The sequence below is a fragment of the Vitis riparia genome, chromosome 8 (assembly GCF_004353265.1).
Source record: "Vitis riparia cultivar Riparia Gloire de Montpellier isolate 1030 chromosome 8, EGFV_Vit.rip_1.0, whole genome shotgun sequence".
Classification (NCBI taxonomy): domain Eukaryota; kingdom Viridiplantae; phylum Streptophyta; class Magnoliopsida; order Vitales; family Vitaceae; genus Vitis; species Vitis riparia.
The window spans coordinates 22,301,565-22,329,294 of NC_048438.1; the positions used below are offsets into that span (position 1 = coordinate 22,301,565).

A 27,730-nucleotide genomic window follows, 5' to 3' on the forward strand; every position below is an offset into this window, starting at 1 on the left:
TCTCAAACAACCTTTTGTTTTTCAAAACATCAAATAGTAGATTTTAAAGAACCGTCCTTTCCTAGAACGGTTTTTGAAAAGCCTCAGCTGCTTGACCTGTGTTTCTTCCGCAAATATGGACTTTATGAGTATCTTAGTGATGTTTTAAAAATAATTCTTCTTAAAAAAAATTGTTTTTAATTATTTTCAAGAATAAAAGTCTTGTTTAATTAATTTTAGGAACAAAAGTCTTGCAGAGAACTCAGATATCAATAACTGTCTCATTTGTTTATTCTTCATGGAGCTATTATATATTCTCGAAAAATGCAAAAGTTTTTTCTCCAACTATCTCATATAAACATACGAAAACACTTCAAATTTGTTTTAAAAAATAATCCATTTTCAGAACAAAATCTCCAACAAATATTTTGTCAACAAAGAACAGTTTCCAAACAGGAAAATATTCTCCCTGAGAGCATAACCTGACCCTAACAGGCCGCATTGAGCTGCGAAACTAAAGGCCGTATTATCAGGAGATTTGTCTTCAAATCTTTTTGCCTTCTTTTCTGTTTGCAATTACATAACCCTTACCTTGGTCTGGTTAGATTAAAGAACAAAAGAACTTGCCCTTGAAAATAAACTGGGCATCTTCAGAAGAACTCAAGCATATGGCTTCAGACCCAGTGGACTGTACATCACTTATGTCAGTAGGGTATGAATTCCAAAATCTTAGGATACATGGGTGACAATCCACGGCATCCACTTTCTTGGCTGTTTGCACCTCTTATTCATCACAATTATTTCTCAGAAAACAAAGCTGAGAAGTGGGTGAAAAAATTCACAGGAAAGTCGTCTTACAGCAACTCTCCTGATCGGGTCAAATATAAGAGCATGTTCCATGTCCTGATGGCCATGCCTTGCAGTACCCATGGTTCATCCAGGTGCCACATTTTCCATTTCCTGCGCCTTCCACGCACACAGTAAATAGGACTTGATTCGATGGTGAAGATATTCATCCAAATCATATCCTGCAGAGTTCATTCTGTTTAAAAGGTCAAGGGCATGCTTCATTTTATCCTGCAAAATAAGAGACCTGAGCAATTGGTTGCAAATCCGAGGCATCAACATAAAACCTTTCTCCAAAGTGTAGAGGAATATGTCCACTGCCATCTCCAGATTCCCATCTTTACAGAGACCATTAATCAACATCACACAACTTGGGGGATTGACATCCATCTGCCACTCCTTCAGAACGAGAAATATCTTTAAAGCTTCCTCTGATCTTCTAGCTTGACACAGTCCAATGAGCCAGATGGTATAAGGTGCTATTTCAAAATTATTCAGCTTGAAGTTCATTTCAAGTAAACATCGAACCGCTTTTTCCAATTCTCCCTTCTCAAAATGTTCCTCTGCTAGTTTAAGTGTTTCATCTTCCTGACTAGGGAGGCTCCTCAGATACTTCAACCAGAGACTAAAAGCTACTGAAAGCTTCCCCTTGCGGCACGACCAAGTCATAAGAGATTTGTAAACTGCTGAGCTAGGAGTACATCCATTCTTCACCATTTGATCTAAGACCCTAAAGGCATCTTCTTCTCTGTCAACTCTATGAAGCCCATCTATGAGTGTACCATATGTGACAGAATCAGGGGAATGCCCCTTGAGTTGGAGCTCCCTAAAGAGCTTGAAAGCACCATTAATGTTCTTTGCCTTGCAAAAGCCGTTGATGAGAACGTTGTAAGTCGTGATATCTGGTACAACCCCACTGTCAGCAAGCTGCATGAGAAGCTTGTAGGCCTTGAGAATCAATCCCGACTCACACAATCGCTCCACCATTGTCTGAAGACTTGCAGTATCCATAACCCGATCAGCCCCTTGAGAGAGACGAAGAAACAACGAAGGATTTTTTCCAATCTCCATCTTGTAAAACAAATGGCGAGCTTCCTCAAGCTCCCCAGCCTTACAAAGTCCATCAATAAGAGCATTGAAGGTCATTATAGAAGGAGAGCACCCAAGATTCTCCATCTGGTTAAATATTTGTCGCGCCTCATCTAACAGCCCATTCCTGCACATACCACAAATGAGAATGGTGTAAGTGCAGGAGGTGGGAAAGCAGTCGTTCTTTGAAATTTCAAGTTGAAGGGACCGAGCCTTATCCAAAAGACCCACATCACAAAACCCTTTAATCAAAGCATTGTAACAATAAGTATCTGGGGACAAACCCCTCTGTGTCATATCATTCAACATATTCAGTGCATAATCAACCATGCCTACTTCACAAAATCCCCGAATCAAAATTGTATACAAAACAACATCAGGCTCAATACCAGCCTTGAACATTTTCCTACACCACCCCTGCACTTCATCATATCTCTTCGCCCTAAACAAACCATCAATCAGACTACTATATCCCTTTATCCCAAGAACATACCCCTCCTTCTCAAACAACTGCAAGAGTGCAAAAGCCTCATCAATTTGACCCAGTTTACAGAATCCGTCAAGCAAAGCATTACAAGTAATCGAGTCAGGACAGCACCCACTCGCTTTCATTGTATTCAGCAATCTATGGACATCATCAGTTCTTTTCGCTTGACACAAACCAGACAAAATTATTGTATATATCATTGTGTTAGGTGGTATACCTTTTTGGGTCATTTCATCGAACATTTTCAGCGCATCATCAGTCTTCCCATTTTTACACAAACCATTAAGCAAAATGACAAATGTAGCTCGATTTGGATTATAATTCAACTTCAACATCTGATTATAAACCGCTAATGCTAACAAAAACACCTCTTTTTGTACCATAACATGTAAGATGGAGTTGTAAGTGAACACATCAGGTTTGCAGCCAAAATCTTTCATCTTACCAAAAGATTCTACGGCCTTTTCAGCCATACCCGACTTTGCATAAGCCGCAATTAGCACGGAAAATGTGGGGGGAGGTATCTGAATGTTAGAATTCTTGAGCTCCTCGAGAATTTTCCAGTAGGTATCAAACCCATCATCCTTGGCAAGCATATCTATGACCAAATTATGCGATACCCAGCTGCGAAAACTCCGTCTTCTCGTTGTCCATATGAAGAACCGAAAACCCAATTCAGGTCTTCGCTGTTCTCGCATAACATCATTCACGATTTCAGAAGAGAGAAATGGGGCTAGCTTTTCTAAGGCGTCTTCCATGGGGTTTACGGTCTCCATAACAGTGAGGACCTCATTGGAAATAGCGGCGCCTTGGGCGGTGGTGAAGAGGTTGGCATGCAGACAGCGAAACCGACTTTGCTTCGGAATGAAATGCAAGACGGATCGACGAATTTGAGGTGAGAGGTTCATGGTAAGTGTAAAATTGCAGAAACTCTCATCTTCGGATCGAGGCTAGGGTTTTAGAAGGGTTTTTGGATTTCGAGCGCAGACGGATGTTTAGAGCAGAGAGACTCGAAGGCGACAACGGGAGATCTAGGGCGTGTTTGGTTTGGTTTTAGAAAGCTGTTTGTGTTTTCCAGACGAAGGGAAACTGTTTTCCGTGTTCTGGAAATGAACATTCGTTTACAAAGGTTGGGCATTCTTGGACTTCTACCTGTCTAGGCCCAGTTCAAAAATTGAGTTAGAGAAATTGGGCCTGAGGCCCTAAAAGTTCTTGTTCAGGACCAGATGAGAGGTTGGGCCACGCGTGTTAATTTGTTGGGACACGTTATTGAAAACAGTTTGATAATGCTGAGAATTTGTTTTGAAAAGATGATTTTCGTAACAATTTTTTTTTTTTTCAATTGTTTTTTAATTTATTTTTGTAAGCAACAATTGAATCTCAAAAATTATTATTAAAAAGTATTGATTGAAAACGGTTTTCTAAAATATTATCAAACAAACTTCTTATTGACAAATAAAAAATAAAAAATAATTATTTTCTTAATATACAAATATAATTTCCCACTAATGAATTTTTCCTGATAGAAGTGGAGAAAACAATAAAAATAAAAATATATCTTTAAACCAAAGTAAATTCTTATTTAACAGAGCAGAAACGATCAATTATGATTATTGGCTGTAATTATTAGGAGTTAAGAAAATATAAAATTATTTATTTTTCAAAAAATGTTGGAATATTCCCTCGGCTTCGAACCTTCGTATAAGGATTACCCGGCTTCCTCCACCAAGGAATAATTTTAGCACTACTCTCAAACAACAAGCACCAATAACAAGGGCCTAATTTAACAGAATTTTGGGCCCATTCCCTAATGGGCCCACCAAACTAGTTTCATTATCAGACACTCATTACCAGTCCAGAAATTCAGGCTGGTCCTGGCCAACAAGGAACCTTCCTTATCACACCCTAATCCACGCGCGCGTCTGTAGGCCCACCACCGCCCCTCAAAGTTTCAACCAAAGTGAAATTACCAATGAGGGCATTCTTTATTGTAGAGAGACTTATTCATGAGAACAAGACACTATTCTTTAATAATATTTAGGTGCCAGAGGCTCATAGGAAAGCGACGACTCAATGAACTATCCCGAGAATACGACGATAAAATGACAATGATAAAATAATATTAATTTCTCGTTTCTTACCGTCTCGGAGGTGTCAAACTGTGCCTAACATTGGATAACAAATGCCACGTTTAATTAAATAATTTTATCGGAAAAGACACAGCCTTGGAAAAGGGTAAACTTGGGATTTCGGGATGTAACTGTCTGGTTAAGACGGTTGTCTCAATTAATTAAATGAATTATTAATTAATCTTACCGAAATGGTCGAGCCACATTTTGGACCGTCGGATGAGAGTGATCTTAAGACTTCGGTCAACTTTGTTGAATTGTGTTTTGAAATATGCAAAGGACTCAAGAAATTAGGTCACTGGACTTCAGAAGTCGCAGTTTTCGAAAATTTGAGATGCTACGGTCACTTTATATATATATAATTTATTGGACAATAAAAAATGATTGTTGATAATAATTTTTAAAAACAATTCTTAATCCTGATTTAAAAAATTTATTTGAGAATTCAAATATTTTTTTATAAAGTTATTTTGTACTTTTATAAAATAAAATTATTTCCAAATATTCGGAGGTTTAATTGTTTAAGAAAACTGAAAAAACCATATTTTGAAAATGAAAAAAAAAATCAATAAAATATCTGTGAAACATATTTTGTAAATTATAAAACCATTTTGTCTGTTATAACAGTGACCAAGTGGAGCTTTATCCATTATCTATAAAGTAAGATGGTGGAACCCAAAACTATGATATTACAAATAATTTAATCAATTTATTACCTTCTAAAGGTAACGAATTTCTATCTAACCCCGTAATATAAAATTTATAGTGGCAATGCTTATTATGGTATTTTATAACGTTTCCCCGCCGACCTTAATCGACCATAAAAACGACGTGAATACGAAGCTGCTATTATCTTACCTTCAAAAAAATAAAAATTTAAAAATAAAAAAGCTTACGAGCCTCGTGGGAATAATGACAAAATTGGATTTATTTTAATCACAACCAGCCTGATACGACCATATGAATAATAATTTTTATAATAAAGTAATATAGTCCTTTTATAATTTCTAATGTATGCAGACCTCATACTCTCTTCAGTGGATATGTTTGATTAATGTGCATACCTGATGTATCATCTCACCGTCTTGGTTTTAAACATACGAGATGTACAAAAATAATTCTTTAAATATTTTATAAAAAATATTAGAATGTTTTTAATTATTTAAATACAAAATTAGGGCCACAAGATGCATTTATGTTTGATTTTAAGGTTATGCGTTTGTCTTTCCTTGAAAGGAATTTAAGTGTCTACTTAGAAAGTTTTTTTTTTTTTAATAGTCTTTTATCTTAAAAATAAATTTTCATCAAAATGTTGTTTCTTACTATTTGTTTTTGAAAAATTATTATTTTTTAAGTTAAATTTGAGTGTTTTTCACATGCACTTTGTAAAATGTTTTGAAAAATAATGGAAAATATTGGTAATATTTTATAAATCATTTTATTATATATAAGTGCATGGTACTTTTGATGAAAATAAATCAAATTTTTTATTTTTTTTAATTAAAAACAAATTTTTAAAAAATAACTTTAACTGTGTTTAAAAATCATTTTTAAAAAATATATTTTTTTGACAAATAATATTAGTAGGAGCCTCAGCTTTTTTTTTTTTTTTTAATTATTGTTTGAAAATAACTTTTTAACACTTTGAATGTAAAGTGTCAACAAAGGGATAGCAAAGACATATAAAATGAAAAATTAAACAATACTACTGAATGGTTGGTTGGTTACTTTCAAGGCATGTTTGCTGCTTTTTATGGAAAGTACAGTAAAATAAAAATAAAATAAAAGGTAGGTGAATCCCCACATTCTTCAGCCTTAATTAAAAAGAAAACATGCCAAGTGGCTGGTCCATTTCTTTTAAAATTGACTATCATTGAGCAGGGTCTAACCATTCTTACATAGGGCATACCCACAATTCATCACAACTTTAGACCAATTTTCAGTTGATGCATGTTGGTTTTTTTTTTTTTTAGCTAATGTGGGAGTATTAAGATGTTTTTTTTTTTTTTCCCTTTTTATTTATTTTTTTATTCTCACTTATTCTTTTTATTTTTTTAATTCAATATATCTTCAAGCTTCGAAAAATCATTATTTTGAATAATTGATCATTTGATATGATTTTTTTGATTGAATGGAAGTGTACACATTCGATTAGGTATGATTATTCTATAGATTGAAAAAATATTTTTGTCTCATTTAAAACGCGTATTTTAGACATTTGATATAAACCCGTGATTTTCTTGTTTAAAAAATACTTAATTATCATAGCATTATAATTTTTTCAATGAACAAAAAAAAAAAACTATAATTAAAAAATATTCCATTATATAAATAGAAAAAAGTTAAGTTTATATTGAATATGTCTTTGTTTCTTCTGCAAATAACACCAACTGCATTTTTCAAATTAATATGTGTTGAATAATGGGACAATTGATATGATTTTTTGATTGATTGAAGAGTGGGGATATTTCATGTGGTATAATTATTTGCTCGTAAGAAATAATATTTTAATCATCAAGACATTTGAAGCGTGTTATAGATACTTTATATCACTTTGATCGAAATATTTTGTATGGTACAATATTTGATTATTTGTCAAGATATTTTCAACTACCGTGCATTTAAAGCATGTTACATTCAATATTGAATATAACATATTTAAAATTAATTAACTATTTTTAATTATTAAATTTGTTCAAATTTATTCAACAAATTATTTAGCGTCTCATCAACATTGAATTGTAACTTTTCATTATCAAATTGAAGTTTATATATGACATCATGTAATTGATAATATGCTTTTTATGTTTTAATTGAGATAAATAAAAAAATAAAAAAAATTATTTTTTTACTTTTAATTTTAAAAAAATTGAAGGGTTAAATTTGGATATGCCGTTTTTCTATTTTTATTTAGAGAATTTTCATATATTTGAGAAAAGTTTTCTAATTCTACTACTTAGCTTTAAACGGGTTGAATATATGACATCATTTAATTGATGATATGCTTTTTATGTTTTAATTGAGATAAATAAAAAAAATAAAAAAAATTATTTTTTTACTTTTAATTTTAAAAAAATTGAAGGGTTAAATTTGGATATGCCGTTTTTCTATTTTTATTTAGAGAATTTTCATATCTTTGAGGAAAGTTTTCTAATTCTACTATTTAGCTTTAAACGGGTTGGATATATGACATCATTTAATTGATGATATGTTTTTTATGTTTTAATTGAGATAAATAAAAAAAAAAAAATTATTTTTTTACTTTTAATTTTAAAAAAGTTGAAGGGTTAAATTTGGATATGCCGTTTTTCTATTTTTATTTAGAGAATTTTCATATCTTTGAGGAAAGTTTTCTAATTCTACTACTTAGCTTTAAACGGGTTGGACAATGACACGTCACCCATTATCTTTGACCGTTATGCCGCACTAAACAGATCACCCACCTTAAACCTTCTCACGAGATACTTTTTCACGATACTTCCAACGAAGTTCTGCTCTTGTGCAGTCATATGCCCCACACCAAATATCTTACCAACTTTTAAATATTCTCACGAGATATTACGTGTCGGGTACAATCAACAAGAAACTGTTGTGATTTACGGGATATTAGTTTCTATTTATATTTATTGTAGTTTTTCACTTTCCGTAGATTTGAATAAATAAATCAATATAAAATATTATATAATGATACATAATTGATAATTGTACTTAAATTTATTTTGCTTTGTGAGAGAGGGGCTTGAACTCACAGGCCAAATGTCTTGACTCAAGCGAAAGGTGATTCCTCACCCTTTGCCACCTTCACGCCTTCCGTTTTTTCTTACGCGCGCAACGAAACACAGACTCTCTCTCTCTCTAGAGCGCTCTCTCTCTAGGGTTTGTGAGGAGCTAGAGAAGATGGGAAGGCAACGAGCGCAGTTGAGAGCCATGCTTCGCAAGAATTGGCTTCTGAAAATTCGTCACCCGTTTGTTACTTGTGCCGAGGTCGGTGGCTTATCTTTCGGTTCCATTTGGTTGCCGGGAAATTGCCGGAAAAGGAATCTTGTTTTTGACTTCTTGTTTATTTTCCAGTTAATACCCGGGAACCGAACGGGACTTACTTTTTCTTTGATTTTGTCGTTTTTAAGTTTATGGACGATCCGTCTGTGATCTTCGTTACCTTTCTTTAAAGACCGATGAGAGAAAGTAAGAACAGAAGTGAAATCTTGGACTCTTAAAGAGAAGCCAGGGCTGAGAGGATTTGGTTTTCTCAGTCAAAATAGGACTTGAATTTGCAATGAACGGGATATTGATTTGTTTTACTTTTCTTGAAAAAAGAGATTTGAATTATCGGTGCTACTCTTTATTGTTCACTGAGAAAATATAAGAAAAGAAATGAAATCTTTGAATTTCATTTTTCTTAGTTGTGACGGCGTTGTGATTTCTGTCATATTTCTTTAAAGCCGGTTAGGTCGGTGAGAAATTATAAGAAACAAAGTGAAACGTTTAAACACAGCTTCTTCACCAAGAACATATAAAAATTGAAGAGAAATCTTTAATATTTTTTTAGTGTATCGATGATCAGTTTGTGATCTATGTATCTTTCCTTAAATTCTGTTTGGTCGGTGAGAAAATATACGACTCTTCAAATTTAAATCGAGGTTAAGAAAAATCTGCTTTACTAGTTAGAATGTGAATTTGAATTTAATTGAGCTGAACTTTAAATTATTTTTTTCCCTTTTTTTGAAAAAGAATTTTTAATATTCGTTTTTTTTTTTTTGTAATTAAAGTGGTTGGATAAAATTTAGCAATTAATGCCGAGTATTTGTTTAAATTTTGGGGTGGTTGGTAAAGGAAAATCGATTATTGGATGTTCAGTTCTCTTCAATTGAAATTTGCTGGGAAATGAGATACAATAGTTGCAAAAATTGAGATTGTTTCTTTGTTTGTTTATTTTCTTATTTGTTTTATTATTTGGCAGATTTTGCTTCCTACTGTTGTAATGCTGATGTTAATAGCTGTGAGGACACAAGTTGATACAAAAGTCCACTCGGCACAACCGTATGTTTTCTTCAACATTGGCTATCTTTTCTTGTTACATTTCTTTTAGTTTCTGATTTCTGATACCATCCATTTGGTTGCCAAGGGAACTGACAAAAAAGAAATAAGAAAAGTAAATAAAAGATGAAGATTTTTAATCTTATGTTGTTTCTTCTTTTTGCCTTCCAGAATATAAAAAAACTCACATCAGTGAGCCTGTAGTTGCTCAGATTGGTTGAATTTTGTCCTGGGTCCAAAGAATAAAAAATCTATTGCTTCAAAGTGGCAAGGGGTTGGGTGGGGACGTGGGAGGTTCCAGATTGAAGTATATGAGGGTGTGAAAAAGATGAAAAAAGTTACCTATTAAAAAATTTACATACTTCAATTATTTTTTAATTATTATTATTATTTTTTTACTTTACTATGTTTTCTTAACAACCAAACAAATCAGAGATTGCGAATAAAGGAACAGGAAAGGAAATTGCAAAAAGGCTTTATTGTTTTTGTGGATCAATTTTATTTTTTCTTTATAGATTTACTGTTTTGTGAATCTGTATGGTTGTTAATTTTTGTGCTCACGTGGGAAGTGACAATACTATGGCTTTATGAACCTGGTCTAGATACGTTCGGAAAGGGATGTTTGTGGAAGTGGGCAAAGGTGATGTATCCCCTAGTTTTGGACAAGTATTGGAGTTATTGTTGGCCAAGGGTGAGTATTTGGCTTTTGCACCGGATACAAAGGAGACAAGGATGATGATTAACTTAATGTCGATAAAATTTCCTCTACTAAAGGTACTATTGTTTATAAGTTTTTTTTTTCTTTCTCTTTGATGGGCTAGTTTTTCTTCCCTTCTCCTTGATGAGTTAGTTAGGGATTCTTTTCGAACCCTTTCTTGGAGCCGTATAAATGCCTATCATTCCCTTATTGTTTTCCTTGACAAGTATTTTCAGAAGTTAAGTGATTTTTTATTTTGTTTACAGTTAGTCACTAGAGTTTACAAAGATGAACTAGAGCTGGACACCTACATAAGGTCTGATCTTTATGGTACCTGCAATCAAGTCAAGTAAGTTATATGGTATCTGTGCTAGTGGTACTGATATGTTAAATTGTTGAAAATGAAGTCCTGTTATTACGTTCCTAAATGTTGATTTGGAAGGATGACGTAATACAATGCACATAACAGTTCTAAATTGGATCCTTCATTCTAACGGCTTTTTAATACTTGTGCTCTGTTATCTTTATATTGGTATTATTCTATGGTACCTAATGATTTTTTACAGTTATTCAATCTTTTATGCGCTTGCCATTTTATCCATCTTGCCACTGTATATACATTTGCACGCAGCAGAAGTGAGTTCCTTGAATTTTTATACCAAAATGTCCTAAACACATGTCTTGTTCCTTGCACATTATCATAAAACCGTCCAATACATTAATAACAAGGACGAAGAGAATACAAGAATTAAGAAAACAATGTAAGTACTTGATACAGTTGATCTCTTAATCGTGCTTGTAAAAAAACAGTTGGATCTTTTTATTATACAATAACTCTTGAGAGATGAGCAAAATAACCATATGCTGTTCAAGGTCCTCTTCTCCAACATCCCAACCAACCCCTCCCTCCTACAGAAAATGGTTTAAAATCTTCCATTATAAAAACTGTCAGCTGACCCTGTTACTCACGTCCAACCTGAAGATGTTGTAACTCATGTGGTGTGAGGGCTGAATGTCTGAGCAACTAAATGCTAGTAAGACTTATATTCAAGTCAGTAGCAATGCTAATTTAAGATTTAATTGATGACTTGCAATAGATATCTTGCATGAATTTAATTTTATGACACTTGTCTAGTGATATAGCTGCTTCTCTTCAGTTGCAAGCCTGGGTCGGCCAAGCAGTTTGCCTGTGGGTTTGCCAAGAAGGGTTCTAGGAACCTGGAGTTGTTGCAGGAGATTACTATCCTCTTGAATTGTTGTTTATGGCGTTGAATTTTTCAGGGCTTATTTTTGCAATTACCACTCAGTTGTCATAAATTTCATTTTAACGCCTCATGTGAAGGGTTTTCCATCCTTCCACCATATTGCCTTCCTGGTTTATAATGCCTGCTTACAAGAGTTATGCATGCGTTTCGTTTCATTGGCCATCAGAATTTATTAATTCTTGTTTGAAGTTCGGTTTCTGTCTCCAGTTCTTTGCAAAAGATATTTTTGCTTCTTTGCTGTGGCACTGATGGTCCTAAATGATTTATTTCCAATTTGTTTAGGAATTGTTCAAATCCCAAGATCAAAGGAGCAGTAGTATTTCATGATCAAGGTCCACTAGTGTTTGATTACAGTATACGCCTCAACCACTCTTGGGCTTTCTCAGGATTTCCTGATGTTAAAACTATCATGGATACAAATGGTCCTTATCTCAATGACTTGGAACTGGGTGTGGATGCTGTCCCTACTCTGCAATACAGCTTCAGTGGATTTTTGACTGTATGACTTTAACCCATTGATCAATCTTTTTAGTTTTTAGTTGATAAAAATTAAAAGTTCCTTGTTAAATGTGGTTCATTGTTCACTGTTATGTTTCTCCAATTAAAGATGTGTTTGGAAGATGATCTGTACTTCTGTATTTCACTGCAGCTGCAGCAGGTCTTGGATTCTTTCATAATATTTGCGGCCCAGCAAAATGAAGCTAACATGGTCAATGAAAACATTGAACTGCCTTCAAATACTTCCCTGATCAAGCAGTCATGGATGCAATTCATCCCTTCAAACATCAAAATAGTCCCCTTTCCGACTCGTGAATACACTGATGATGAGTTCCAGTCCATTATCAAGAGTGTCATGGGACTACTGTATGCATCTTTTGACTTTTCCTGTCCTGGAATTCCTTTTTGATTCCTTATTATTTTTATCTGAAAGTGATAGTTTTAGCCCTTTTTTCTAGCATAATTTTTTATTTATGTGGAATTGGATGAGCAGGTATCTATTGGGATTTCTCTATCCAATCTCACGACTGATCAGCTATTCTGTGTTCGAGAAGGTTTGATAATGAGTATGATACATAACAATGAGCATTAAATCTGGAAAAAAGAGTTCATATATGCATTTTCTACTGTTTCTTTTGTTCTTTCCCATGGTTATACAGTTAAAAACAGAGTATTTAATTGTCTGGCTTCAAATTTTTAGCTGAATGCTCTTGATTTTTATATTTCAGGAGCAGAAGATAAAAGAAAGTCTGTACATGATGGGTCTGAAAGATGAGATATTCCATCTCTCTTGGTTTATCACGTATGCCTTACAAGTAAGATTTATACATGTTTTCATATTGAGTCACTAGTTTTGTATGCCCTTCAATTTGTATATTGTATATGTGTGTATTTTTATGAATCTAGAAATGCCATGGTGTTAGTAGTTTAATTTGTTTTGCAGTTTGCCGTTACGTCTGGGATTATTACGGCTTGCACAATGGATACACTTTTCCAGTATAGTGATAAATCATTGGTGTTCATCTACTTCTTTTTATTTGGACTTAGTGCCATCATGCTGTCATTTTTGATCTCTACATTCTTCACACGAGCAAAGACAGCTGTGGCAGTTGGCACCCTTTCTTTTCTTGGAGCCTTCTTTCCTTATTACACTGTCAATGACCAGGCTGTCCCTATGTCAGTATTCTTGCTATCTCAATTTTATTCTGGTTTATAGTGCAGAATCTATATTGTTTTAATGTCATATAGAAGTCATTAGAACATTTTCTACATTCAGGATATTAAAGTTCATTGCATCTTTGCTTTCACCTACGGCCTTTGCACTTGGGTCAATTAACTTTGCTGACTATGAGCGTGCCTATGTTGGGCTTCGTTGGAGCAATGTATGGCGGGTATGTTTTGTATTTGGGCTTAGTTGTTTGTCAACTAATTTATCTTTGGGTTTCTAAAATTTCAAGACTATGATTTCTCTAGGCATCATCTGGAGTAAATTTTTTGGCCTGTCTCCTGATGATGTTGCTCGACGCATTGTTGTACTGTGCCATTGGTCTTTACCTGGATAAGGCATGTCTTCTAACACTTTCCTTCTCTTTGGATGTTGTTCAATTATATTAATGTAGTTGCTAGTTCATTTTGCTGTTGTTTTCTTTTCGATGAAGAACTTCTTTGAAATGGCTGTGCCTTTCAAGGGATAGTTTTTGTGTAGTTGTTTTATCATTATACAATATCTGGTTTGTGATGTAATGTTTAGAAGTTTGTTCATATGATCAGGTTCTTCCTAGGGAGAATGGAGTCCGTTCGCCATGGAACTTTCCATTCCTGAAGTGTTCATGGAGAAAGAGAAGTTCCATCAAACATGAAGATTGCAGTTTCGACTTTAAAAATGACAGGAGAAAAGTTAATTTTTGTAGTAATGATATTTCTGGACCTGCTGTGGAAGCAATAAGCTTGGATATGAAGCAACAAGAACTTGATGGCAGGTAGATGTAGTGAAAAAAGTGCATTGATCTCTACACATTTTAGTCATTTTTTCCTTACATCCTTTATTTGGTTTTGCAGATGCATCCAGATTAGAAATCTCCATAAGGTTTATGCTACTAAAAAGGGAAATTGTTGTGCTGTTAACTCATTACGACTCACCTTATATGAAAATCAGATTCTTGCTCTTCTGGGTGAGCATGTTCAATTCTAGATCCTTCCCTGCTCTTCTGCCTTTTTTCTTTCAGTATTTTAGATTGGCGTTTCTGATTCTTTTGATTTTAAATATCAGCATAATTCTGTATACATTTATTTTTCAATGTATTTAATTAACAAGTGCTTCTTGTTTATGATTATGATTGTATTTATACAAATCTATGCTATGCAAATATGATCAAGTCAGTTATGTCTCTGAAATGACTTAGCTTCTTTGATATTTTGGCATCATGTTTTCGATCAAGGATTAATCATTGCTGAAGAGAAACCAATTCTCTTACTTGAATTAAAGGGCTAACAAATTGTGTATATTTATGCCCTAAAATCTTTAGCAAGAATGTGAAAAGTTGGTGTTGTGCAAAAATTTGATATTTTGTACTTTTCGCTTTTGAGGGCTGTGCTGCAACTGTAACAGAATTTATCCTTTGTGGAATACTTCTCCAGATCTTCATTGTCCCATATTAGTATTTGCTTGCTTCAACAACATGAAGTAACAAAATTATTTTGCATCATTTCTTTGTGTTAGAAAACTTGTGTTAGGTAGGGTGTTGAAGATTTTTGCAGCTCATTTTGTGTATCTGATTCAATGGGAACTCCTCTTCACACTCTTGTTCTCTCATATGGCCATATGGGACTTACACTCATCTTAAAATTTTATGTCTTCTCTTTATTGCACATGAATCAAACTTAACATGTGTTAAGCAAAATTTCCAGTCTATAAAAAAGAATCACATGTAGAGGTTATGTCTAAAATATTTTTAGGGGGATGTGCTTCTTGTTCTCTTCTTCTCCCTCTCTCTCTCACATATTTTTGAATTATTATTTTGAAGGACACAATGGGGCTGGTAAAAGCACTACAATCTCCATGCTTGTTGGCCTTCTGCCTCCTACTTCTGGGGATGCTTTGGTGTTTGGGAAGAATATCATAACAGAAATGGTAGTATCTCTGTTTTCCATAGGCTATATCTTTTCATATATTTTTCTTTACGGTTTCTATATCATGTTATGCATATAATCTTTTCTCAAATGATGGACAAAATCCATTTGCTGAGAAAATATGGTTTACAATTTCTCTCAGTTTTACAAACCACCCAAAAGTCAATGGTTTGATACATAACTTCAATCATGTCTCTAGGGATCAAATATATGACCTCTATATTTGGTGTTCGAGTGCTTTGCCCTTGAACCTCTTTGCGTTAGGAGGCTAGGTTATGTGCTAGTAGGTCCTAAATACCACCTAATATAATTACTTGCTCTTTTGGGGCTTATCTGAGTCCAACAATAGCAATGTTCCCCATTTAATTTTTTTTTTGATAGGAATGTTCCCCATTTAAATATTTTATTCCGTTTGAATCTGTTCTGTAGGATGAAATACGGAAGCAATTGGGCGTGTGCCCTCAAAATGATATTCTCTTTCCAGAGTTAACTGTAAGTAAGAAGAATGTTTTTATTTTTTATTTTTCCTTTTTATTTTCTGTCTAATGTTTTATCTAACATTATACCTTTAATTTTCAAATATTACTTCTCCATGCTTACATTGATTGTAAATGAAGGAGAACTTCTGCTCTATCATCTAGATGAAACTCATTCAGATAATTAGGTGCTGATTTGTCATAGGTTTTGGGCTGTTTATATTGTGCATTTTTTTATACTATTTATTTGGCTTTAAAAAAAAAACAGACAATGAGTTGCCTATTACAGGGTTCTACCCTTATACTACTTAAAATTCCTTTTCTTTGTTTCCAATGTCGCTTGTCTTCATCAGCAGTGAGAATGGGTTACAATTTTTTTTAACATCCTTTTTTATCCAGATTCATTTTCTTGTTTGACAGTACTTGTTATCCATTATCACGTATAAAAATTTGCTTGTTATCCAGATTCATTTTCTTAGAAGTTTAAAAAGCATATAAACAACCCAAATGAAGAAAATTATATAAATACCCTTATGTTAATCAACTTAAGATCTTCTTGTTCCTTTTCCTTCCTTTAATGAGTAAACCTTGAAAGCTCATCCCCATTAGGATGATTTCTTTTAAATTTTAGTTGTCTTTGAAGGATCCCTACATGAAAAGGGTCATTTCACACATCAAGCTCTCCAGTACCGAACATGGAAATGATGCTCTAAACAGCAACAAATGTTGCAATCAATTTAAAACTAAATGCTTGGAACATGTACTGAATGATAAACAAAGCAATATAAGCAAACTTCAAAATAAATAAGACAAGTATCGACATATGACTAAACCAAATACAAAATGTCCAATGGTTTAGTAATCTGATTATCTCCATAACCTTTTCAGAAAGTGCTAAGAGAAATTAGCTTCAGAGGTTGCATAGCTAGATAAAAAACCAATGTCCTACTCCTTGCTTGAGTGAACAGAGTTTGAAATACGGAGAAAAACAGGGTGAGTTCGAAATTCCAGCAAGGGGTCATAATGTAGTGGTGTGAGGAATAGAGTGTTTACAGTAGAATTTCAGGTAAAAGAAATATCACTTAAATCAAATACAAATACAAACTTTAGAATTTGTATGTTTTCTTTCAGATAGCTCCTGAAACAGATCATATTCAAATCATATCTAAATATATATGATGTAAGCTGTGAAACAGGTGGTGATTCATTCTGCAGTTATAATTATGAAGTAACTAAACTTGTAGATTAACCCAAAACATATCTGCCAACAATTGCCACAGTTGATGTCCAACATATATATCAATACCATTTTGTTGTTTTCTAGCTTTAGATTTGTTTGAAATTTTGCTGAGCGAATTTGGTTTTATTTTTATCTGATATTTTCTTTTTTTCTTTCCTCTTTGCTTTTGGGAACTAAATTCTTTTTAGTGATTGGGATGTCTCTTATTATATGATGTTCTTACTTAGTTTCGCTTGGTTAATTTCTTTATCTAGGTAAAGGAGCATTTGGAAATATTTGCCATTTTGAAAGGTGTAACGGAGAACTTTTTGGAGAGCGCTGTAACTGAGATGGTAGATGAAGTGAGTTCCGGCCTTTGCTTGCTATTTGGGTCTTTCATGCATATGCTAATTAAAACTTCTCCATTTGTACTTTTTTTTTTAACTGAAAAAAATCCAGATATGCCTCTTAAGGGGGGGAAAAAAGAAAAAAAGAAAAAGAAAAGAGAAAAACTAAAAAATGTATGTGTAGATTTTGTAGCCACATATTACAATGGTTGTGTTGTTCCTGGTGTAGCTTTTCTAATTATCTGGTGCATTCTATTTCCTAACACTAAATGATGACCTAAAAATCTCTGGAATTCTGTTCATCCTTGTTGGAATGAACTATATTGGTTCTAATACCTAGTGCCAAATATTTGAAGTTGATTGCAATGCAACATTTGTGGAGAAGTTTCATTACTTTACTTTCAATTTGAAGCAGTCATATCCTGAAATTGGCTTGGAGGGTTTATTTGTAAGAAAAACATCCAGTTGTTGAGTATGCAACATCTAGGAAAGTGGATCAACTTGCAAAGTTTCTTCTGAAAAATCAAAGACATCCTCCAAATGACTTATTTCTTACATGTTTATGTGCAAGGAGAAAGCTCACAGTACATGACTTGATTAACTGGACCTGATTTTAAGGCACGTTTACTAAAAGTGAATGGAAATTTGCCTCTCATGTACTCTGTCTATCCTGCTTAACCTAAAATTTTTAGGCATGTTTACTAAAAGGGAATGGAAATTAAGATTTGTATCCCATTCTCAGTTATGGGGTACCCAGTAATAAGTTTACTACTTTGATGCCCATTTTACCATGTGGAGAAGTCAGTGTTCATGATAATGGATATCATACATAAACTTTGTAAACTTTGGACTGAACTTCTTAGTTCATTTTTTCCTTGACATGCAATCTAAGATGCATACTTGTTATTTTGAACTTTTATAGAAGTTACATGCCTGTCCTTATTTTCATAAGGAATATGGATAAAAAAACCACCCCTTTGTTAGGGAATGAGAATCTGACCCAAATATACCATCGTAAAATTGGAATGGGAATTATTAGATTCTATTGTATTATTAGGTTTCTTAGAAATGATTCCTGCTATAGTTTCATTAAATCATTATATTATCGGCAAAATAGTGCACACTATAGGACATTTTCCTTAATGTGTTTAATAAACTAATCCATAATGAATGAGAAAAGAAAGGGGTTTAGAATTCAATCATAAACCTTAATGCAAACATATTGTGATTGGAAATTCACTTAATCCTTACCCTGGATGTTTTCATGCTTGGGACTGCTACCTTGCACATTGTCATTAATTATTGTGATAGATCTATCGATACTTTGTCATCTAAAATCTAATATATTATATCACTTGGTTCCTTATCATAATCTTGTCCTTAATTTTAAGTACATTCAAGTTCCCTCTCCCCCCCTTTTTTTTTCATCTCTTCTAGTTACTATTAAAGTTGGTGGACTATTTTGTTTTGACCAGGTGGGTTTGGCAGATAAAGTTAATACTGTTGTGGGGGCTCTTTCTGGGGGCATGAAAAGAAAATTGTCCCTTGGGATCGCGCTGATAGGAAATAGCAAGGTGGAAAAAAGTCTCAGGGGATACTGCCATTATTTTTATGTTTTGCCCATTCTGAAATTGTTTCACATTTCTGTTTTACAGGTTATAGTGCTTGATGAACCTACTAGTGGAATGGACCCATATTCAATGCGCTTGACGTGGCAGTTAATCAAAAGAATTAAAAAGGGCAGGATAATATTACTGACCACACACTCCATGGATGAAGCTGATGTACTAGGTGACCGGATAGCAATCATGGCTAATGGGTCTTTGAAATGCTGTGGAAGGTTTCTTCTATTTAACTCTCAGTTTTTATTTTGCCTTATAAACAAACAGCAACAGTCTTATTATTCTTAGTTACTCTTTACATATTATGGTACTGACAAGCATGGTTTAGTATACCATTCAATTCTCCTTACACATGCAATGACATTTTATTGGTGGATGTTATACTTCTATTTTCTCTTTCTAATGTTCTGGTAGAATGTTACTGGTTATTAAAATTACAATTATTTTGCAATTTCTTGTGTTGACAGTACCAAATATCTTATTCCACTGTTTCAATTCAACTACAAAGAACTCTTCTTTGTCAATGCCCATTTTCAACCACATGTTTACTTCCATTTAATGTAATCAAGACTCTTCACTTTTTTTAAGATAACCAGAAGTGAATGCTTGAGAAAACTCCATAATTGTCTTCCTTATAAGTGTTATTGATGTCCATGTCCTCTACTGACAAGCGGACATGGACTAGCAAGGGCAAAGGGTAAGTGACTCTGTTAATCTCGATAGTGAAGGGTTGTATGCTGCTCAATCAGGTTGATGTCAAGTGATCAACAGAGAATTTAGGAAAATCTAATATGCCCATGAAAGAGAGGGACCATGGTCCAAGTATGCCTTTTAAAAGAAAGTGATTTTGGCTTATCAATTTTCCTTCTGCGGTATTTATTAATCTTAAATCACTTTTCTACTAAGCTAGTTTCTTGAGTGAAGCTTCTGTGACTAGAGATACTTGTTTATCTCTTACTAAATTTTCTTTTTTCTCCCCAATAGAGGGGTGACTGATAAACATCAGGACAAGATTTCTTTCAATTCTTTGTATCTTCTTTTAAGAACAGATTCATACACACACATACATGAAGCTTTTACAAGTAAAATTTCATTCCGTAGGAAGATCACTGTAAACCTTCTTTTCCATTAATCCTATTTTCTTTTTATGATACTCTTTCTTTTATTAAAATTTAAAGGCTAATTTTTGAATGTTTGAAGAAGTATACTACTTCAATCATATTCTTTGACATAATTAAATATTATCTTTTATTTTTTTTAGACTAGTTATTAAACTTCTTCGCATCATTTATTTGGAATATTCATTTTTCAACAGTTCCCTTTTCTTGAAGCACCAATATGGGGTTGGTTATACTCTTACTTTAGTAAAGGTTTGCTCACATTCTTTTTCACTTTATTCATGATCTTCTTGATTGGCCTTCTTTTCTTTCTTACAAGTGCTGACATGCTTGTGAATGGACCTATTGTTCTCTTTTCTTTTCCAGTCTGCACCCAGTGCTTCCATAGCTGCTGATATTGTTTATCGCCATGTACCATCAGCAACATGTGTGAGTGAGGTATTTTCTTAACCTTAGATTTTCTATGAAATTTGTGTATTTAATTAAGAGTTTCTCTTTTTCAGTGTTTATTTGTTGTGGGGTCTGATATAAACATGCATAATTTGTTACTGCAGCCTCTGTAATAAAGTTTATGGGACTCTTTAAATGAATTAGCTAGTTATGCCTGATGATTTAAGATTTAGTAGAATTTGTACTTCTTAGTCTTCATTAATATTTATGATGTGCCATATGGAATTACATATTCTTCAAATGTGATACAAGTGACCATCCAAGAAATATCCATATATGTACATGTGATTTTGCCAAATCTGATGTTACTTATTTTACTTCAACTTTTGTCTGGGTTTTAATCTGCCTTTTCAGGTTGGAACAGAGATCTCCTTCAAGCTTCCTCTATCATCTTCATCTTCCTTTGAAAGTATGTTCAGGGAAATTGAAAGCTGTATGAATTCTGTTCATAACTCAGATAGAAGTGGTAATGAGGACAAATACAATCTTGGCATCGAGAGCTATGGTATCTCTGTCACGACGCTGGAGGAGGTGTTCCTGAGAGTTGCAGGATGTGACTTTGATGAAACTGAGTGCAGCAAGCAGGAAAAACTTCATGTTTTACCTGATTCCGTGGTTTCTCAAGCATCTCCTAATCATGCTCCAAAACAAATTTTCCATTCTAAACCTTTGGGAAAATATAAAATTATTGGGGTTGTGTCTACCATAGTGGAGAGGGCTTGTAGTTTAATCTTTGCTGCAGTATTAAGTTTCATAAATTTCTTCAGTGTGCAGTGCTGCAGCTGTTGTTTCATTTCAAAGTCAATATTTTGGGAACATTTCAAAGCATTGCTCATAAAGAGGGCAATAATTGCCCGTAGAGACCGAAAAACAATTGTTTTCCAGCTTCTCATTCCTGCTGTATTCTTGTTGTTTGGTCTTCTTTTGCTCAAGCTTAAGCCACACCCTGACCAGCAGTCCGTGACCTTCACAACTTCACATTTTAATCCTCTGCTACGAGGCGGTGGTGGTGGGGGTCCAATTCCATTTGATCTATCCTGGCCTATTGCAAAAGAGGTTAGTTGGTGTTTGTTGATTCCGTGGGTGGTGGGGGCGGATGGGGTTATAAGCATATTCATGACTAATAGAAGTTATATTGACATCAAGCATATTCAATATTTTCTTCCTCCTAAAATGCTATCAGTGATGCAGGTTGCACGGTATGTTGAAGGGGGGTGGATTCAAAGGTTTAAACCAACTACTTATAGATTTCCTGACCCAGATAAGGCATTAGCTGATGCCATTGAAGCTGCAGGACCAACTTTGGGGCCTACCCTACTTTCAATGAGTGAATTTTTGATGTCTAGCTTTAATGAATCCTACCAGTCAAGGTGTGTTAACCCAAACTTTTTGCATCCTATGCTGGTGATATGAAAAAAAAACATTTAGAGTATTTATGTTAATGTGATCTAGTTGTCAAGCAAAGCATAGCACTATGATTTGTATGAAATGAAATTTCATGGTTCAAGTCAGTCCTTCAGGATGGGTTGATCTGCTATTGATCATATGGAAATTTCTTACAGTAGTTCAGCAGCTATGTATATTCATATTCCATGATTAATGCACAGAAGTTGAGGTGGGATGTCATTTTATCGCTGTCTTTGTGATGCAAGAAACTTATCCCGTAATATATGAATCCAATAGAACAAATTAGGAATGTCTTTATGTTGGCCTTGATTAAAAGACATTTTCATTACATTTATAAGAAGTAACAAGGGGGTAGTGGTGTGCAGGGCGGGCAAGGGAGAAAGTCTGAGTATGTATTTTACTTATATTATTGCAATTTAGGGGCACTTTGATATTCGTTTAACATACGTTTAACTGCAGGTATGGGGCAGTTGTGATGGATGATCAGAATAAAGATGGGAGTCTAGGATACACTGTGCTTCACAATGGTTCTTGTCAGCATGCTGCACCAACCTTCATTAATTTAATGAATGCTGCAATTCTTAGGTTTGCTACTCTCAACAAAAATATGACGATTCAAACACGCAATCACCCTCTGCCTATGACAAAAAGCCAGCACTTGCAGCGCCATGTATGCTTCTCTACTTTACCATTAACATGTATCCTTTGATATCATCTAACCAAAAGTCTTAGTATAAGGTGATGGTTGAGCAATATGATCCCGTCTTCTTTCACCATGAGTATATATCATTCAATAACATGTAACACAAGGGTATTGCTAAAGAGGAAGGTTGAACTAGAATCCTCTTTTTTTTGGTAAATTATGTTAGTGATAATTTAGTTTTATTAGAGAAAAGAGGTGAGACAAAGACATCTTAATTTCATACACTTGTGCAGTGGGAAGAATATTAAAGAAAATATAACCAACCCTCCTAAATGCTAGAAGAACAAAACCTATTATAGCATTTGCGATTAATTTGTGGCCTTGTTTAAGAGGGGAGATGTGATACTTTTCTCTCTTCTTGGGTAGGCAAGACAATAGGAAATGAAAAAAGGGCAAGATTCCAAAGCATAAAGGGGATCTTCAATAGCAAGTGCTGATGTCATCAATCACTTGGATGATGTCGTTTAGAAAACTAACCAGAAATCCTAGAAATCAGTGGTTTTAGACATCAATGAAAGAGAGAGAAGGCACTGCCTGAGGCTTTTATTTAGCTTCTAATGCCTCTTGGCTATCCAACCAAAAGTAAGGGAAGGGTGTGTATCACTTAAGGGAATTTCTCAGCACTAATTACTTAAAATCCTCAATTTTCTCCTTGTCACCTATGTAGGACCATTAGAATCTTTGATAAAGAAGTTGGAAAACTCTCAATTTTGTTTTTGCTTTTTGTTTTTAATATTCTTATATCATGTTTGACCTGCTAGTTTTTTTTTTTTTTTTTAATGTTTTGTATTATTTTCCACTCTATTAGAATCAGTAGCAAGAGGCATAAGATTTGCTAAGAAATGGATCTTTGACGATAGCCTCCAAATATCTGTCAATGTTGAATAAAATACTTGCTCTACCTATGGACATTCTATGATAGCAGTTTCATGTATTGGTTCGGGATCATCCCCAAGGCATTTTATTTTTTTATTTTTTGAATTTTAAAATTTTTTTATATGCAAATAGAAAATATTAGGAGCAAAGAGTTCCAAATACCCTTCTTAAAAAACCATGGGAAAGCATGATGGTAGGATCGCTAGATGAGTCATAAAAGCAGGATCTGAAAGACAACCTGAATACTAAAACAAGAATCAAGAAAAATTTTGTGTTTTAGGCAGGCTGATTCAAGCTTTTCAACTGTAGGACGAATTGAGAAAACCTATGTTGCATGGGTTGGGGCATGAGTGTTGGATGCGGGTATGTGTTTAGGTATTTGATCCTCCACAACACTAAATTTAGGATATGGGGACTCGGCTAAAAGGAATCCGAAAAATGGGCCTAGGTATTAGGATGTGACATGATAAAAAAAAAAATCAATTAAAAATAAATTGAAAATAAAGATTTTTTTTTAATAAAAAAAGCTCTCATCTTTTCCCCGAAATCCTTTTTTTTTTATTTTTTATTTTTTTTTATTTTTATTTTTTTACTTTTATCCCTAAATATTCTTACAAAAATTCACTTTTCACCTAACTCTTCTTTTTCTTTAATACAATTATTATTAAGGAAGTTGAAAGAATAGAAGGGATATCAATGAAAAAATCAAACAGCCACACCCAAGTAAAATAGGAGTGTCTGAGGAGGATCCCACAACCATGTCATCACTGGTACATTGGATGAAATTAAAGGATCTGGGTATCCTAGGATAAATCCACCAGGTGTCTTATGAATTGGTACAATATGACATTATAATTCCTTGTATTTAAACTTTGTGATTTCCCACAAATGATGTACCAAAAGCCAATCAATCTTCACATTCTGTCTAGTTGTGCCTTTTGTTTTCCATGTAGTCCATTTAGATACTGAATGATCCATGCATTTTTACCTTGGGTTATGTTTTGAATTTTGTAGGATCTGGATGCCTTCTCTGCTGCTGTTATTGTTAATATTGCCCTCTCTTTTGTTCCTGCCTCATTTGCTGTTTCTATTGTAAAGGTAACCAAGTTAAACACTTTTAATAAATTTTTGATATTAGAACTCTGCCTCATGGAGCCCCTGTGGTATTGTTCTTAATTTGCATTAACTAATTCTAGTTAAAGTTGTAGTTGGTGGTAGAAATCTATCTTTGTGTATTAGGCCGCTTTCTTAAAAAATATATAAAAAAAAATATATAAATTCTTTCATTGCTTTTTCTGCCATGATTAGGCATGATTTGGTTCCCTTACCTTTTTGAACTCTTCTTTTCTCCCCTAGACGATTCTCATATTTCATCACCCTCCCCCACTCCGCCCCCAGTTTTTTTTTTTTTTTTTTTTTCTTTCTTTCTTTTTATTTTCTTTTCTCTCTCTTTGAATATGTACAACAAACTGCTAATATGTTTCTGTATAGAATCCAAATTGGTGGCTTAAATTTCTCCCTTTCTATTTAGAATCTTTGGACCTTTTGTCACTCCAAGGATATTCTTATGTGCTAAAGAAACATCTTATTTATAATTTCCCTTATTTTTCTGTTTAGTTTGATTATAGAATTTACCTAAAAGAAATTTATGGCAACTTTTCTATAGTTTGTGATATTGTAAGTATTCTCTGTTGATTTTATGTAGGAACGTGAAGTAAAAGCTAAGCACCAACAGCTAATCAGTGGAGTATGTTTGTACCAGAAATTATTTACTAAATTTTGTTCTACTTGTGTTCTTTTATTTCTATTATTTCTGATGAACAATCCCTTCTCAGGTATCTGTACTTTCGTATTGGGCTTCTACATATTTATGGGACTTCGTCAGCTTCTTATTGCCTTCATCTTTTGCAATAACACTATTTTACATTTTTGGTATGCATTTATACTTTCATTTTTGGCTATGTTTTTTCTTTATTTATGGTGACAAATAAAGGATTTAAACATCCATATGGTTTATACTCAGTTTTACATGAGTGAATGAGGAGGTTTACCACAAATTCAACATATTCATATGTTGAATGCCATTAGGTTATAGTGTAGATATTTTTAAGAGGAAAATAATATGATTTTGTAAACAAGTGTCATAGAGAAAGTGCATCATAGTACATAAGACATATACAAGGAGTGTCAAGAGGTGCATCCAATTAGAAAGAACACAAAAAACAATTGCCTATCTTAGCAAGAACCCAACTAATCAACAAAACCACTTAAAGACATATAACCTATATCCATGTATCATAGTTAAAAACTTGTGATACATGTTACGGTACAACAATACGATACATTTTTTATGAAAATTGATATGTATCGCAATTCATATCTTATTTTAAAGTGTATCTTACGATACATATATGATACACAATATGATACATGATATTAGGATACGACACAATATGATACATGATATTAGGATACGGCGATACATACATCTTCAACTATTTTCTTTAATTTTTTACAAAAATCAAATTATTAGTTTTTTGTTAAAAGAATTTATTATATTAATTGTTTAAAATATGCAAAAAAATAAAAAATTGATCATAAAAATAAGAAATAGGTAAAATAATATTATATGAAAAGTTGCATGCCTGTTGTCATATGCTATATTAGAAGTTGAGTAAGTTTATTTTTATAATGAATATTAGAAAATTTTCATTTGAATGGTTTGAATGTTGACAATGAAAATGATGGTGATTAATGAATAAATTTTTACTTAATATATTACTTTAAAAAAAATTTTTTTTTTGTGGAAAAGGAATGATGACAAACCTGAAAAGCTAGAACTTTGAAGATGACACATAAAGGCATACATTTGTGTGTGTGTGTATCAATTAAAAGCACAATAAATGCATATGCATAATTAGAATTTGTAACTAAAAATTGAAGAAGTTTTGTGGATGATGTGATGAATCTATATGTTGAAGTTATGTTTTGATAATTTGAACTTATCAAAACTTTAAGATTCAACATTTTCATATGATAGATGTGGTTTAACTCATTACATCCTACTATCTTCCATAAAATTGGTTGTATATTACTCTACACTTCATGCTTTAAATAGATATTCACTCATATATATCTTCTTTCAATTTTTTTTTCACTATTTAAAAAAATATACACGATACAGAAAAATAGAAAAATGGTACACTATACGTTTTACGAGTTAACAACTATGCAATGTACATCTTCATCCACATCCAAATTATCTATTTACCTATCAAAAAAAAAATGTATATTTTTACCCACATAAACAAATTATAAGAAAAGAACTTTTCAAGGGTTGATTCGATTGCTCCTCATTGTCAAAAGACCTTCAATTCTTTTTATCCGATATAGTCGAAAAGATGCACAATGGGGCCACTCTTGAAATCTTATTGCTTTTTTTACCCATAAAGAATCCATGCCACCCTAAGTGAGTCTCTTTAACCATGATAGCTTGAACCAAATGAATGCCAAAGAGCGAAAAGCAATTGCCAATGGACCCTTGTCTTAGTGCAGTAAAGGAGGATGCGGTCCATGGTTTTTTCCTCAACATTACCAAAAAACATCTATTGACCAAATACTACACTTTCCTCCCAAGTTGATCTAGGTTAACACCTTTCCCATTTGCAAAAAGAAACTTTAGAAGGCATCCATGAATTCCAAAAGAAATCGATTCCTCTGGTTCAAAGGCTGTGTATAAAATATTTATTGACATATTTGAAATGTGTAATCATATCTGATTAGAAAATATTTGGTATATTTAATTATGTATTTTCAACATTTTTTCTGTAATCAACATTATGTATTTTCAACATTTTTTCTATAATCAACATATTTACAATATTTTTATCCATCAAACTGTGGAGGTACTGTCAGAATCCTTAGAAGTCATTTCTTCTATTTTTTTTATTTGGTTTACTGTGGAGAATGCACCTGTATTTCTTTTTTTGTCTTCTATAGGCTTCAAAGAGATATATGGGCACTTGTATATCTTCTAGTTTCAAGAGGTTCTCATCTTTTGTTGTGAAAAACTTATCAATTGTTTTAAGCTAATTTCTGAAATATTTTGTGTTCTAAGCTTATCATTCAGTTTCTTCAAGATCAATCAGTATGGTTTAGCTTTTCTCCTTTTTGTTCCCTTTCTCCTGATCTGATAATTTGTGTGCCTTCAAGATCAGATATTCAATGGTAACTGGAGGTCAATATTTGAATGCCTATAATGAATATCTAGGCTGTACTATCTTTGTAAACAGCGTGATGCACAGCACATATATTTAGTGGCAGAAAAAAGAAAATTGACACCTAGCTTCCAATTGA

The 27,730-nt window shown here is 33.4% G+C and overlaps 2 protein-coding genes across 5 annotated transcripts in view; one reads left to right on the forward strand and one right to left on the reverse strand.

Annotated features, from left to right (window-relative positions):
- Positions 1-334: 334 nt before the first annotated feature.
- On the reverse strand, positions 335-3,508 carry LOC117919611 (pentatricopeptide repeat-containing protein At1g79540). The gene has a single exon (XM_034836811.1). The coding sequence runs from the start codon at positions 3,307-3,309 to the stop codon at positions 913-915; it is 2,397 nt and encodes a 798-aa protein (XP_034692702.1). The 5' UTR covers positions 3,310-3,508; the 3' UTR covers positions 335-912.
- A 4,761-nt stretch (positions 3,509-8,269) lies between these two features.
- The window catches only part of LOC117919698 (ABC transporter A family member 1), a 29,951-nt gene continuing 10,490 nt past the window's right edge, over positions 8,270-27,730 (forward strand). For 2 of the 4 annotated variants that reach the window (XM_034836930.1, XM_034836929.1), the window contains exons 1-26: positions 8,270-8,514; positions 9,491-9,570; positions 10,170-10,341; positions 10,531-10,613; positions 11,812-12,028; positions 12,179-12,393; positions 12,521-12,581; positions 12,756-12,842; positions 12,971-13,203; positions 13,304-13,418; positions 13,501-13,590; positions 13,798-14,006; positions 14,086-14,198; positions 15,051-15,157; positions 15,586-15,648; positions 17,127-17,213; positions 18,674-18,772; positions 18,854-19,038; positions 20,136-20,190; positions 20,305-20,376; positions 20,743-21,444; positions 21,580-21,758; positions 22,255-22,465; positions 24,389-24,472; positions 25,080-25,121; positions 25,210-25,306. In XM_034836930.1, coding sequence (XP_034692821.1) covers positions 8,428-8,514; positions 9,491-9,570; positions 10,170-10,341; positions 10,531-10,613; positions 11,812-12,028; positions 12,179-12,393; positions 12,521-12,581; positions 12,756-12,842; positions 12,971-13,203; positions 13,304-13,418; positions 13,501-13,590; positions 13,798-14,006; positions 14,086-14,198; positions 15,051-15,157; positions 15,586-15,648; positions 17,127-17,213; positions 18,674-18,772; positions 18,854-19,038; positions 20,136-20,190; positions 20,305-20,376; positions 20,743-21,444; positions 21,580-21,758; positions 22,255-22,465; positions 24,389-24,472; positions 25,080-25,121; positions 25,210-25,306 — 3,745 coding nt within the window. In that variant the 5' untranslated portion in view covers positions 8,270-8,427. Of the gene's footprint in view, positions 8,515-9,490; positions 9,571-10,169; positions 10,342-10,530; positions 10,614-11,811; positions 12,029-12,178; positions 12,394-12,520; positions 12,594-12,755; positions 12,843-12,970; positions 13,204-13,303; positions 13,419-13,500; positions 13,591-13,797; positions 14,007-14,085; positions 14,199-15,050; positions 15,158-15,585; positions 15,649-17,126; positions 17,214-18,673; positions 18,773-18,853; positions 19,039-20,135; positions 20,191-20,304; positions 20,377-20,742; positions 21,445-21,579; positions 21,759-22,254; positions 22,466-24,388; positions 24,473-25,079; positions 25,122-25,209; positions 25,307-27,730 lie in introns of those variants that run through there. The other 2 variants (XM_034836931.1, XM_034836933.1) reach the window with 2 other exon arrangements.

Coding starts and splice junctions, on each gene's coding strand:
- LOC117919611 (XM_034836811.1), bottom strand. CDS start 3,309: ATGAACCTCTCACCTCAAATTCGTCGATCCGTCTTGCATTTCATTCCG.